The following is a 14386-nucleotide window of genomic DNA, read 5'->3' on the forward strand; positions in this document are numbered from 1 at the left end:
TACGTTCTTCATTTTCAGCCGAAATTTTGCAACAAGAAGTTCATGATCTGAGCCACAGTCAGCTGCAGGTCTCGTTTTTACTGACTGTATAGAGCTTCTCCATCTTTGGCTGCAAAGGACATAATCAATCTGATTTCGATATTGACCATCTGGTGATGTCCATGTGTAGAGTCGCCTCTTGTGCTGTTGGAAAAGAGTATTTGCTATGGTCAGCGTGTTCTCTTGGCACAACTCTATTAGCCTTTGTTCTGCTTCATTTTGTACACCAAGGCCATGCTTGCCTGTTATCCTGGTGATTTCTTGACTTCCTACTTTAGCATTCCAATCCCCTATGATGAAGAGGACATCTTTTTTTGGTGTTAGTTCTAGAAGGTGTTGCAGGTCTTCATAGAACCGATCAACCTCAGCTTCTTCGGCCTCAGTGGTTGGGGCACAGATTTGAATTACTGTGATGTTGAATGGTTTGCCTTGGATTCGTATTGAGATCATTCTATCATTTTTGAGATTGTACCCCAGTACTGCTTTTCCCACCCTTTTGTTGACTATGAGTGCTACTCCATTTCTTCTAAGAGATTCTTGCCCACAGTAGTAGATATAATGGTCACCTGAATTAAATTCGCCCATGCTTGTCCATTTTAGTTCGCTGATTCCCAAGATGTCGATGTTTAATCTTGCCATATCATGTTTGACCACCTCCAGCTTACCTTGATTCATTGATCTTACATTCCAGGTTCCTAAACAATATTGTTCTTTACAGCATCGGATTTCTTTTCACCACCAAATATATCCACAGCTGAGTGTCCTTTCGGGTTTGGCCCAGCCGCTTCACTCTTTCTGGCACTACTTGGAAATACCCTCTGCTCTTCAGTAGCAGTATACTGGACACCTTCCGACCTGAGGGGCTCATCTTCCAGCATCATATCTTTTAGCCTTGTGATATGTTCCATGGGGTTTTCTTGGCAAGAATACTGGAGTGGGTTGCCATTTCCTTCTCCAGTGGATCACATTTTGTCAGAACTCTCCACCATGACCTGTCCGTTTTGGGTGGCCCTGCACAGCATAGCTTATGGCTTCACTGAGTTACGCAAGCCGCTTTGCCACAACAAGGCAGTGATCCATGAAGGGGAGATGGAATACTACTAGAGCAATAATCTGAAGAGCTGGTTAGGTACTGAGTACTGACAGGCTGCAAGTTGTGCAAATAATCTCCCTATAGTAGGGATGGTGAACCTTTTTAAGTCCATGAGCCAAATTCCAATCTGGAAAAAGTCTAGGGGGGCGCAATCCCTCTGTGAGTGGGGCTAAAGCCAAAGTGGGTGATGCCAAAGCCTACTCAAAAGCAAGCGGGACTGAATCACTCAACACTTTTAAATGTTCCAAATGCCAAGCTTCTGCATGTCTACTCAAAAGTAAGCAGGTTATCCATGCACTAGCGATGTCCAGGCTGGGCTATTGTAATGCACTGTAAATGGAGCTGCCTTTGAAAATCATCTGGAAACTTCAGCTGGCACAGAATGCAACCACCCGAGCTTCAGTGGGGAAAAGACAGCCAGATCATATAACGCGCCAGCTGCACAGGTTACCAGTGCATTTCCAAGCCCAATGCTGGTTGTTGTTGTTGTTTTACCTTTAAAGCCTTAAACGGTTAGAGACCAAATTACCTGCCTTCACCCATATCAGCCTGGATGTGCTTTAAGATCAGCAAGAGAGGCCCTTCTCACTTGCCCATCTTTGAGGGCAGTTAGCTGAGCAAGTACACGAGAGAGGGCCTTTTCCTCAGTGGCCCCACATCTCTGTAATGGGTTGCCACCAAGGGTCTGTCAGACCCCATCACTGCAGGCTTTAAAGGCAGCTGTGAAGACCTACTTGTTTACTCTGGCCTTCCCCTGATTATGTTTTATTGGACTGTTCTCTGTAGCTGCAATTATGCTGAAGGTTTTTAGTAATGTTTTATGGTTGGTGTTTGTTGTTTTATGAATGTTTGCTGCCTTACTATTGTATGCTTTTTTATTATATGAATTTTAATGTTGTAAAGGGCCTTGGGAGGGTGTTTGCCCCGAAAGGCAGCTTAGAAATATTTTAAATGTAAATAATGAATAAAATAAGTTGAATCTGTGATAAGGGGAGCATGGGATACGGAACACTTAGCATCAGTGAAGGGAAAATTCTAGCAAAGGTCTCACTTGATTTAAAGTCCTATATGTGAACACTGAAAGTGCTAAACAAAAATCCTAAACTTGCATACAAAACAAAATGGAGGTTTTTCTTAAAATGTGCATTTGAAACAAATCACTTTCAAATGGCCTAGTCCTAAGTACTGGTGCACCAGCAGAAGTATTTAGGACTGGGAAACTGGCAGTATAGTAAAACCACTTAGGAGCAAAAGCCTGTTGAAATAAATAGAGATATCACTTTTAAATCTTTAACAGGCTTATCTGGGAAGAACTAATTACAAATATATCAAGTACAAGGAACTTAAAAAGTCAGTGACTTTGAGACTCTCAGCCTAACCAATTCTTACAAAGATGTTGTAAATCCCTAGTGCTCTTCTCATCCAAAGATGAGCAAAAATTCCAAGGAGAAATGTCACAATAGTCAAGAATCTAACAGGCAACTAGTATTATGAGTAGAGTTCAATTATTGCTCATCAGAGCAGCTGCCTGCTCAAATAAATGGAAAGAGATACAACCAAAAAGCAAATCATTAACTCAGCACCCTGAAGCCTGTGTCCCAGCTCAATGTGCCAAAATATTCTATACCAGCCTTCCCCAACCTGGTGCCCTCCCAATATTTTGGATGATAACTCCAATCAGTCCCAGCCAGGGATGGTGGAACTTGTAGTCCAAAACATATGGAGGGCACCCTGTTGGGGAAGGTTGTTCTATACCATCATAGCAACATATTATATCTAGATGTAGCTATAGATGTATATCTAGAGATATAGAGATATATGATTTATGACCACCTGATTTGAAAAACTGAGTCAATCTCATCCAATTTGCATAGATCAGTTTTGTTGAGAAGGCCTTACAAACACATATCCAGGTATATGAAAACACTGGCATAAGAGAACAAGAACAAAGCAAGAGGAAGAGATGGCTAGTCTATAACTCACTTACACAGAAACTACTGAAAACTCTGGAAAATGACAATTGAAATATCCCATTTACCTGCAGAATAGATACCAGCTCTCTGAGTTCTTATGGTTATGAGTATATAGTACTTTGTACATGGAACATCCATGAATAGCTGCATCTTCAAAATAATGTGTGCCATGGCCATACATCACACCCACTGGATGGTATAGATGGAACACAGTGCAACTAACATACTGAAAGAGTGCAATAATCGCAATACTGTGGAAAATCCATTGCAATTCTGTTTGTAGCTTACAGCAGAAAAGCAATTATTTATTAGTGCTAGCAGCCACTACTCTGGAAGTAGCCATGGTCTCTTCTGTGATTCCCATTGTAATGAATGGGACGTGTGCAAGAAGCAATCTCTATGAACTTCCGACTGTTGTAAATTCATACACAGGATCCAATTAAATACAAAAATATAGCTATGTCAGAATTACCCAGTTTAAAGGAAATACAAACAGGGAACCTTTATTTTTAATGATGATGAGTAGACAATGAGCTTAGAGAGCGTGCATGAGGGATTCCTCCGTTACTGCTGTTTTAAATGGCACATAAACAAATAGAGAAACAGATAATCAGCCTCATACATGGGGCAAGGCCAAATGCAAGAACATTCATTAATTCCTTTAATAACTGTACAAAGCTAACTACACTTATTAGAAAATGTTCCCTTGAACACGCTGGAATTTACTTCAGAGTAATCTTGATTAAGATTGCGCTGTAGTAAATGTACTGTCTTTGTACACTGTTTTGTGCTCTAACTTTGGATGGGTGCATTTTTTCAAATTAAAAAAAAACTATTGATGCCTGTCTAACCAGTTGAAGTACTTCACTCTTTCTTTGCCTCACTGAGGGCAAACAGAAGGGTGATCACCCCAGGCTCTTCATGTAGGCACATCAGCCTTTCCTTAATGTAGGGAGCAATCCTATGCATGTTTAGATGGAAAAAAGTCATAGGATTGCACACATAATTTCCTTATGTTTGGTAAACCAAAATCCCAGTGAATGTTGACATTCTGCTGGTTTTGACTTGATGGGATGGGGTGGGGTGAGGGGGTGTCCAAAAGGAAGGAATGCAAAATCTTACCTTTTCCTCATACGCAGTGAGGTTGGGGGTCCTGACAGGAGCATGAGGGATTCCACTCTTTCGGCCTCTGTTCTCAGGAAGAGGGTGCAGGTGGAGCCCGCCACAAATTTCTTTCAGGCAGGACATGGCTTGTGAGGAAATGCTAGCAGCAGCAAGAGACCAAACAAAGAGAAAGTCCTGCCTGAGGGACAAGAGGTACAAACTGGAGTCTTGGAGAAACTATAGACGTCCTGAGGTGAGTCCTGATAAAAGCAGGTTGTCCTTTGGCTTTTGCCCAATCTTGCGGGGATTGACACCATGTCTGACACACCTATTCAGCCTGCACCATCCTATTGGTTTCTCCTACCTCCTCCTCCTAAATAATGATTCACAGGTTTACTGTTTATTTTCTGTACATACTGTTGCTCTGTCACTTTGAACCAAATTTGGCCTAGTCCCGTACTTTGCACATGCCACCAGAAACATTCACTGCCTTCAGCCTGCCGTGGGGATGCCTGCTGGCTTTTGCAAGAATTCAAATGGAAAGACGTGGCAAAAGCACGTCCTTCTCACTTTATACAATCTCACAGGCAAATATTACGATCTTTCCCTTTGCCTGCTTTCATCTTTGGGGCTTAAATCACCGCTGAGCCTCTCTCACATGATTTCTTCATTTTATTATGTTTATTGATCAAAACAGTTATAGACCACCTTTTGATTCCAGAAATCTCCAAGGTGGCTTTTCAACAGGTAAAATCCACAATAAGATTATTGAACAATATAGTTTGTTTAAATCACAGCAATAAAATATCTGTAAATTGAGACCAACAAATAAATCTATAAAGCATCATGAAAGCCCAGCAGCAACTGTATAACTAACACTATCAGAGCCCCCCCGCCATCTGAAACAAAGCAATTTGAAAAACTACCAGGAAAGGAATGAGGTGAACTTTGCTTGGGGCTTGGTGCCAATATTGAGAATGTCTTGCCTTGAGTAGCCACACACCCACTGTACCCCCGATGTCAGGGGCAACCAGAGCTGAGCCTCTAAGGAGGATCTTAATGTGTGGGTAGGTTCACGTGGGAGAAGACCATAAATATCTCAGGCCACGGCCATCAACAGAACTCAGAATTCAACCCAGAAACAAATCGGAAGCTGATGAAGTTGTTGAAGAATTGCCTGTGGTGGTCGGTATCCTGGCAGCTGCATTCTGAACTAGTTGTAGTTTTGAGTGATGTTTCAAAAGCAAATGACAGAAATAACATAGCACACATGAAAATACCCTCATCATTTGGGGGCTTCTCCACATGAGGTTTTTATTCTGCGATTGAGATTGGTTATTTACGGAAGTTTGCAGATCCTTTACATGACATTATCAACCTCCAGAGCCTCTCCCATGGTTTCCAACCATTTCTATGGCTTAATTTGAAATGGAAATAATGGGCTACTAAAACAAAACGCTTTGAATCAGGTTGAATTTGTCCATGTAAAGAGGAAGTGGTGTTATAACAACAGTGCCATCTAGTGGCTGTATAATGAAACATATAGAACTCGCACATATGGGGGGGAAAGGGAAGTACATGTAAAGGGCAGAGCTTAATCCTGCAAAGAATCCAGAAGCAGAAGCCCCAGTGAAATCGCAGGATAAAAAGCCTCTGTGTGGAGAAGCCCTTAGTGTGGAAGAGAGGCATTTGTAATGTAAATGAGCATTCTGGCCAATGTTGGCTTTACATTTGCATTGCAACACAATAAAAGCACAATCCGCTTTGGAGCATTTTGGATTGTTCTCCCACTGTCCTTTGTATAATACAACAAATTTGGGAAGGGGAGGAATCTTTTTCAAATCCAAGGCACCATAGGTCAGTAGCAGAGCTTATGCTGCTTTGCATGTAGATGGTTGCAGGTTCAATCCCCAGCATCTCCATGTAGGGCTGAAAAAGAACCCTTTCTGCTACCAGTCAGCATACAGAAGCTCAATACTGTGTATTGGGCTTGAGTCAGTCCATCTAGTAAGAACTAGATGGACTGACTCAGTACGGTAAAGCAGCTTCCTATGTTCTAAAAAAAAAATTGTTTAAAAATTGTAATTCATTTCCAGATAGAGTCTGTATATGTATGTAGTTGTGTGTGTGTGCATGCACTATCAATTAGGCTTGCAAAAGCTGTACTAGGAGAGCCTCTGCTCCAGTATAACTTGATACATACACACACAACATATCCCCACATCCACTCCTGCAGGAACCTCAGCTTACTCTTTTGAACGGAAGGGGTGACTCCAAACAAAGGCATAGGCAGGCAGAGAACTAGAGACTTCTGGATCCTTATACAAAAAGCTTAGTTCTGATTAGGGATGTCAGAGAATTCCGCCATGGATCTCGGTGAGGCTGAATGCCAGTGCATTCAGCCCCCCGAAATCCATGGTGGAACGAAGCCCCTGCCCCCCCCCACGAAAGGCGCGCAAAACTGCTGCCATCCACGCTGACTTGCAAATGGCGGCCGCGCTGTGGCCGCCATTCGCTTCCTCATCATAGCTGTGATAGGCTACATAAATAATTACATAGCCTATCACGGCTAACGCAGGGATGCCATTTGCTATCCGTGATAGGCTACGTAAGTATTTACATAGCCTATCACGGCGAGCTAAAAAAACAACAACCGCGTACGCAAATGGCGGTGGCTACGGCGGCCGCCATTTGCATACCCTTTTTTTGCTGTTTTAGCCTACGTAAATATTTACGTAAGCTATTACAGTGAAAAAAAAGGGGAACGCAAATAGCGTAGTGGGCGCTATTTGCGCTCCTTTTTTTCCCGCCGTAATAGCTTACGTAAATATTTACATAGGCTAAAACAGCGAAAAAAGAGAACGTAAATGGCGGCCGCCGTAGCCGCCACCATTTGCATACGCGATTTTTTTTTTTCCCCTGCAGGCTGCCCAGTGGCCGGATGTCTGTGGCCGGAGCCGGCCGGGTTAGGATTTCGGGGGGAGGTGCGGAGCGCCTCCCCCCCACCGCGAATCACCCCGTCGAAAAGGTAAGTGACTTTCGTACATCCCTAGTTCTGATACAAGAAAAAGTTCCTGAGTTAATGACAATGGGGGGGGGGTGTCCATGCATTATTGTATGTCTTATACACATGGTCCACAAATACTTTGGGGAGGAGAAAGAAAATAAAAATATTATTTTCTTGGAGTTCAGGGAATTAAGTCAAGATCAGGGAATTAAGTCAAATATTTATTTATTTATTTATTTATTTATTACGTTTATATCCCGCCTTTTTTCCTCCTTAAGGAACCCAAGGCAGCGTACATAGTCCGCCTCCTCCTCCATTTTATCCTCACAATAACAACCCTGTGAGGAGGGTTGGGCTAAGAGTCTGTGACTGGCCCAAAGTCACCCAGTGAGCTTCCATGGCCGAGTGGGGACTAGACCCTGGATCTCCCAACTCTTAGTCCAACACTCTAGCCACTACACCACACTGGCTGATGAAGGAAGTAGGTAGGTGGCTATTTTGCCTCTGATTATGTCTGAGCAAATGTCTACACATGCAGGCGGTCAAAGCTAGTGCAGCAACAGATTAGAAAATCCACTCGATGCTTATGGCTCCAGCAGGCAGCAATTATTTTGTGTCATATCTTATCATGCAGTTCTGGTATGGGCACTCAGGGAATTAGAAACAGATAGTCATAGATTATATAAATCTATAGATAGATTGTTGGACAGGTCTAGAAACCTTGGTTCAAATCAAGCCTAATCAGTAGATTCCACAGGTGGCCTTAACCAAATTACTTTCTCATATCATCTGTAAAATGGGAGTAATAGAGGGACGTACTTTTGTGAGGTTGCAGTAAAAAGATGGACACAAGGCAGATGGGAAAGCACCACATCAGTGACTAATAATCACATGGTAATCCTAAAACGGAAGGAACATTTGGGGGAATATTTTGTGGGTGTCGGTAAGGCGTACATGAATGAAAAGCAGGCCGAGCCAACAATGCAATACTGAGAATTTTTCAATATCAGACTGGACACCTGAGCATCTGGGTGTAAGGAATGTTTTGTTTGAGGTAAAGTTATTTTCCCAACCTGATTTGTCTGGTTTAATGCTTAGTTTCCTTGTAAGGAGAAACAAAAAAGAGTCTTGTTCCTGCACCTTAACAACACTTTTATTTGTTTTGTTTTTCACTGTAACAGACTATCATGGCTACCCCTCCCTGGAATCTTGCACGGAGAGAATACCGGACACTTACCACAAGTTTGTGTAATATCTTTTTCTTTTTTTCTCTACAGCGATGTAAAGCAACAGGGGATGGAGAAACACTGGCCTGCGGTACTACCAGGGTCCCAAAGCACCAGCAACCCCCATCCCCTTAAATATTTTTTTTTAAAAAACCTATCTCTTACTTGCCAGCCAGCTGCACAAATCCAGTCTACTTCTCTCAATCTCTCTCTCTCATTTTTTTTTATCAGGCTAAAGCACAAAGTGCAAAACTCGTCTCAGCCCAGAATCTGGCAGGTAGGTATGACTTGCTTTCCAGCTGACCTTCCTTGCCTGACCATTAATCAGCATCCATCCTTAACTGGTCAACGCCACTACGCAGGACAGCATATGGCTCGTAACTCCAGCCATTTATTGAGCGCGCCCTCCTTTTCGCCCTGCAGGCCTCTCTTCTCTCTCCCCCCCCCCGCCCCTTCCTCGCACGGAGCGACTTTCCTCTGTCGCCTGTCTGGCTCGCGGCACCGCGCGGCAGGCAGTTGTTATTGGCCGTGGCGCCCGACAGAGGGCGCCGCAGAGATACCTATTAATCAAAGAAACCATCCGGGCACCAGGAAGGAGAACGAGCAGCCCCCACTTGTCGCCGGGCTTTTAAGTTAAAGGGACAGGAGCAAGCATTGGGAAAGCGACGGAGTGGGAAGGGACGACCTGTCGCTTGCAGCCGCCTTCGAGCCGGGCTCTTGCAAGAGGGGAAGGAGGATGCAAATAGAGTAACACGTGCGCTTCAGGAGCGGCAACCACCGCAAGCCCCAAACCAAACGGGTGTGCAAATGATTTAATTTTTAAATTTAACTGCCTCTCTAAATAATAATAACAACAATAATAATAATAATACAAAAAAGACGGGAAGAAGACATGTTATAATAATCCCATTTGCATCCAGACTGGGCTCGAGATGTCAGAGAAAGGCTGAGATGGGAAAGATCGGGGGTGGGGGGAGCAATTAGGCTTAAGGAAGCTCTCCCCCGCGGCTCCTATTTATTATCATTATAATCATCATCACCAGCGAAGGAAGGAAATATCCCCCCCCCCGCGCCCCCAATCCCCAAAGCCCTTCTGAACCATAGTCTGTCCCACGCCTATTATGATCTGTGCCTCGGTTGGTTTTTAATTTCAAGATCCTGCCGAGCAGAAAAGACGATCCAAATCGAGCCTGTTTCCACCGGGGGGAAGGGAAGGGGGCGATCTGCCTGCAAGCTGCTGCATCTGCGGCGACGAGTGCGTGAAAGCAGTGACAGCGAGGGAGGGAGGGAATTGTTTTATGATGATGGTTTCATCATCACCATTACCATCACCATCCTTTTTTTCTAATGGTTTGGTTAAAAAGAAAGAAAGAAAAGACGAGCAGCCGGTGGCATGCATCGGATCATCTCTGTCAGACAAGAGAAAGAAAGCCTATTTGATCCTTCTCTCCTCCTGAGCCCCCATCTGCCTCGGAGCGCAAGAGGGGGAGAGGGCACTGCTTGGGCGGGAGGGGGCAAAACAAAGGCAGGCTTTGCCCCTCGAGCAGGAGCACCGAGGGCGGGAGTCAACCCCGCGTGGGGAGGAGACGGGCAAGGACCGGGGGAAAGACATCGCGGCCGAGGAGGACCCTTTGGGCAAAGGAGAAGAAGCGGAATCGAAAGCGCAACGAATATTCCGCGGGACTCCGCCGTCTGACCACGCCGTCGGTGGTTTGACCCAACGGGTCGGCGGGCGGGCGAGGGAAGGCGGCTTGGCGCTCGCTTGCTCGCAGCTCGGCTTGCGCCAGACATGTGAACTTCACCTCGTCTCCGGAGGCGGGGGGGGGGGGGGCGTCCACCTCTAAGCCGGCGTGGCTCATTTCTTGCGCGGCGATGGACGGCTGCGATTGACACGCAGGGTAGGCGAGGGGAGCAGAGACCTGCGAAACGCAGCCTAATCTTCCGAAGAAGAGGACGGGGGCGGAGCCGGAGGAGGAAAGCAAATACACAGAAAACTCAAGAATGAGAAGCCAGCGATCACTACTGCCATAAGGGGAGGGGGTTTTTTCTCTCCAAAAGGTCATGTGCGCACCACACTTGTAATAACTATAATAATTATTTTGTCCTCACGTCGCCGGTGAAGATGGATTTCCTAGGCGGAGTCATGCAGCATAAAAGCATCACGCTGATCGTATTCCTGGAGTATATTATTTCTGGCCAGCCTGGAGCAGGTAAGCGGAAAAAAAATAATAAAGCCATCCACGGATATATTTCCAATCAATGGTACCAAGACAGGTAGATCTTTACAATCTCTTCATTTTCGCTTGGATTGTGTATGCTTGATAGGTCTACATGTCGTTTGTTCTTTATTTAGGTGCATAGCCCTCCCTATCATTGACTCCAGAAGCTGATCACTTTTGCTTCTCTCATTCCCGCCTCATGGCATCACCCCTCTAGGTTGGTATTGTTCCCATTTTAAAGTCAGCAAGTTGAGGCAGAAGAAAAAGTGTAATTTCCCAAGAGCAGCCAGTGAGTCCAGGGCTGCTCTGGGATTGGAATACAGCAGAAGAAATTACTTTTCTGGGAATTGGTTTCAAATCTGAAATGTTAGGTAAGACGTTTTAGTTTGGCTCAGATTCTGAAATGTCAGACTTGAATCAAGCAGATCGACACTGGAAATGCCAACATTGACTGTTAAAGAGCTGTGCAGGATCAGACCAAGAGTCCATCGAGTCCAGCATTCTGTTCACACAGTGACCAACCAGCTGCCCATGGGAAGCCCACAAACAGGACATGAGTGCAACAGCACCCTCCCGCCCATGATCCCCAGCAACTGGTATACATGTGCATACTGCCTCTGATACTGGAGGTGGCATATAGCCATCAGGACTATATCTCAGTGCTTAATGTTTCTGTGCAGCACCCGACACACAGTTAGGACTAAGAGATGTTAATAGGAGTAAAAGTGGTGGTGAAAAGATATACATCTCAACTCAAGTCAGTCTTTTATGTAACCTGCATACAAAGTGTGTCTCTGGGTTTCTGTATTAACTTTCTCCTTAGGAAGACTGTTTTTACATTTTGAGCATTTTTCTATGATGAGAGAAGGGCTAAAGATACATTCATAAATGGGCCACCCCCCTCCTACGCATGTGAAACCCCCATGTGTGCTCTTTATAAGTACGAAGCTGCCTTATATTATATGCAGCCCGGGGGGGGGGGGATCTCAGCCTGAGAGCGAAGCTTTCCGGGGCTGCATTCCAGTGGTGGGCGTGGTAAAAGGCAAAGTGGGTGGGGCCCAAATAAAAAATACCATTACAATGTAGCTTAAAACTCTTGCTGTCAGTCAGGAAGCCTCAGCAGAGGCATTTTGACCTTTTAGAATGGGGAAGAAATGGCACAAAAGCTGGGAAACCACCAAGTGATCGGTGATTGGGGGATGAAGTCCAAATCAGCCCCCCATCAGTAGCCACAGATGTAGACAAAACGCACTTGAGTGGTGGGTTAGGAACAGACTTTTACTGGGGATAGAACAAACTTACATCTCAAGGTAAGTTGGCTGAGGTCAGCCCCAACCATGGTTAGCATCACTTGCAGGAGGAAGAAATGAAGAAGGTAGGAGAGTAGAGGCAGGAGACAAGGAAAAGGCAGAAGACCTCCCAGAAATTCCCTCCCACCTCACTCACATGCATATTAACTCTTCAGGTTCAGGTTAAGTGACTCATGGCCTTGTTCCTCCAACAGGGGAAAGGGGGTGGCGGCGTGGCCATCTGGGGAACCCTGGAGGGCTGGATTGGGACTCCAGGCAGGCCAGATTTAGCCCCTGGCCCTGAAGTTCCCCACTCCTGGCCTAGCTGAGCCACCTACCACTGTCGACACTGACTAGCAGCAGCTGTCCGGGGCTTCAGAGATGAGTATTTCCTACCTGGAGATGAACTTGGGACCTCCTGCATTCAAAGCAGGTGCTCTGCCATGGAGCTGTAGCCCCTCCCCTAATGTAGTCCATAGGAAGCTGCCCTATGCTGCATAGACCATTGGTCCATCGACCCCAGGACTCTGGCATGCAGCCTCCTTCATTGTGGGGGCAGATGATGATAAATCGCTAGAACTGAGCAGGAGGCGCACACAACCTGACCCACTCACTTTGTTTGCAGCCATTTCCCCAACATACCATAAACAATGTAAAGCATGGATGTTATTAACAGTTAGCAAAGGGGCGCAGAACCTCGTTCAGTCTGAGGGCTGAAATCCATTTTGGAGAAGCTTTGGGGGGGCTGCATTCCCGTGGTGGGCGGAGCTGAAGGGAAAAGTGAGCAGGGCCCAAAATGCCAGCATCTTTGAGCGTAAAGCATGGATGTTATTAACAGTTAGCAAAGGGGAGCAGAACCTCTTTCAGTCTGAGGGCTGAAATCCATTTTGGAGAAGCTTTGGGGGGGCTGCATTCCCGTGGTGGGTGGAGCTGAAGGGAAAAGTGAGCAGGGCCCAAAATGCCAGCATCTTTGAGCGTAAAGCTCTTACTGCCAGTAATGAAGCCTTCGGAGAGGCATTTTGACCTTTTAGAATGGGACGGAAACTGCACAAAGGTTGGGAAACCACCAAACCATCGGAGAAAGGGGTGATGCCAGGGGAAAGGTGTGTGGCCCTCTGGCGAACCCCAGAGGGACAGATTTTACCTCCAGGCCTGAGGTTCTACACCCCTGGGAGCTATAAAGATGGGGTTTCATGGAGTAACTGACCAGTCTTTGTATATTGGGGTGCCATGCCAAGGTTGTGATATTGTATCCTGACTGGTTAGTGCACTGGGGACAGCATTGACCTAAACCTCTTTACTGCCCCTGGTAACCCCAGTGGCGTTAGCCACTGAGAATCAGGTGTGCCCTTATTTGCATGGCCCCACCCCTTCATCTGCATGACCTAATCCAGGGCTCTTTTTCTTGATCCCACTGGATGTGAAGGAAGCTGGGAAATGCAGCTTTTATCTCAAGGTATAGTAATTGCTAAATAACTGCCAGTTTACCCTCTGCCTCGATGACAAGAGATTGGCAGATTAAGTTAAATTCAACTGGTTGATATCATGATACAGTAGCTGCTTTTTTATATATATAGTAGACTAAATAGCACTGCTCTTTCCACCCAATTAAATAAGTTTTGTTACAGCGATTACACTTCTACTACTACCACCAGCCAACCATCAGGAGCACAGAAGGAAGCCAATGAGATGTATGAATATCTTTTTTCAAACCCATTTTCCTTGAAGGATGAAGGGGCAAATCAGACAATAGGAGAGAGGAATAGCTTAGAGGAACATAAAGTATTCTGGCATTCTGGTGATGTGCCATTTCTAAGCCCATTGAGATCAGGTTACAGAGTAGGCTGGTGGTTTAAATTTCAGCAGTAGGTACTGAATCCCAAAAGAGCTTCACTTTCTATTCTACATTTGAAGAATATGAAGTTTCCCAACTCTCTCTCCACTAAGAAGAAGATTATTTATTTATTTAAAATATTTCTTGGCCACCTTTCAGGGCAGAAGCCCTCCCAAGGCAGCTTACAGCAATAAAATACATAAAAACAGTTAAAATATTAAAACCGATAAAAACAACAATAAATGCCAATAATAAAACCAGCAACAGTGGTAACAGCAAGTAACAGCAACAATAGCAGTCATTTCACGAGAACGTAAAACAATATGTTTTCAAGGCCTTCTTAAAAGTCTGCAATGACGGAGCATGGCAGCTTGTTCCAAAGGTGTGGGGCCACTGAAGAGAAGGCCCTCTCACGTATGATTGCCCGCCTGACTGCTCTCACAGGTGGGCAAATGAGAAGGGCCTCTCTTTCGGATCTTAAAGTATGGGCAGGCTGATATGGGTGAAGGTGGTCCTTCAAATAACTTGCTCCCAAACCATTTAAGGCTTTAAAGGTCAAAACCACACTTTGAATTGGGCTCAGAAACACACCAGTAGCCAGT

The 14386-nt window shown here is 45.2% G+C and overlaps 2 protein-coding genes across 3 annotated transcripts in view; one reads left to right on the forward strand and one right to left on the reverse strand.

Annotated features, from left to right (window-relative positions):
• The window catches only part of UROC1 (urocanate hydratase 1), an 85780-nt gene extending 75389 nt beyond the window's left edge, over positions 1-10391 (reverse strand). Inside the window, exons 1-3 of one of the 2 annotated variants that reach the window (XM_084840205.1) lie at positions 10245-10391; positions 8036-8116; positions 4228-4369 (exon numbers count right to left, since the gene is read on the reverse strand). In XM_084840205.1, the coding sequence (XP_084696331.1) occupies positions 4228-4353 (126 nt within the window). In that variant the 5' untranslated portion in view covers positions 4354-4369; positions 8036-8116; positions 10245-10391. Of the gene's footprint in view, positions 1-4227; positions 4370-8035; positions 8117-8746; positions 8925-10244 lie in introns of those variants that run through there. The other variant, XM_084840204.1, reaches the window with a different exon arrangement.
• The window catches only part of LOC146354936 (netrin-4-like), a 106836-nt gene continuing 100601 nt past the window's right edge, over positions 8152-14386 (forward strand). Inside the window, exons 1-3 of the mRNA XM_084840207.1 lie at positions 8152-8270; positions 8674-8719; positions 9807-10652. Of these exons, the coding sequence (XP_084696333.1) occupies positions 10565-10652 (88 nt within the window). The 5' untranslated portion in view covers positions 8152-8270; positions 8674-8719; positions 9807-10564. The remainder of the gene's footprint in view (positions 8271-8673; positions 8720-9806; positions 10653-14386) is intronic.

The sequence above is a fragment of the Heloderma suspectum genome, chromosome 2 (assembly GCF_057233095.1).
Source record: "Heloderma suspectum isolate Gila_16-S chromosome 2, 16-S_ref, whole genome shotgun sequence".
NCBI classification, from domain to species: domain Eukaryota; kingdom Metazoa; phylum Chordata; class Lepidosauria; order Squamata; family Helodermatidae; genus Heloderma; species Heloderma suspectum.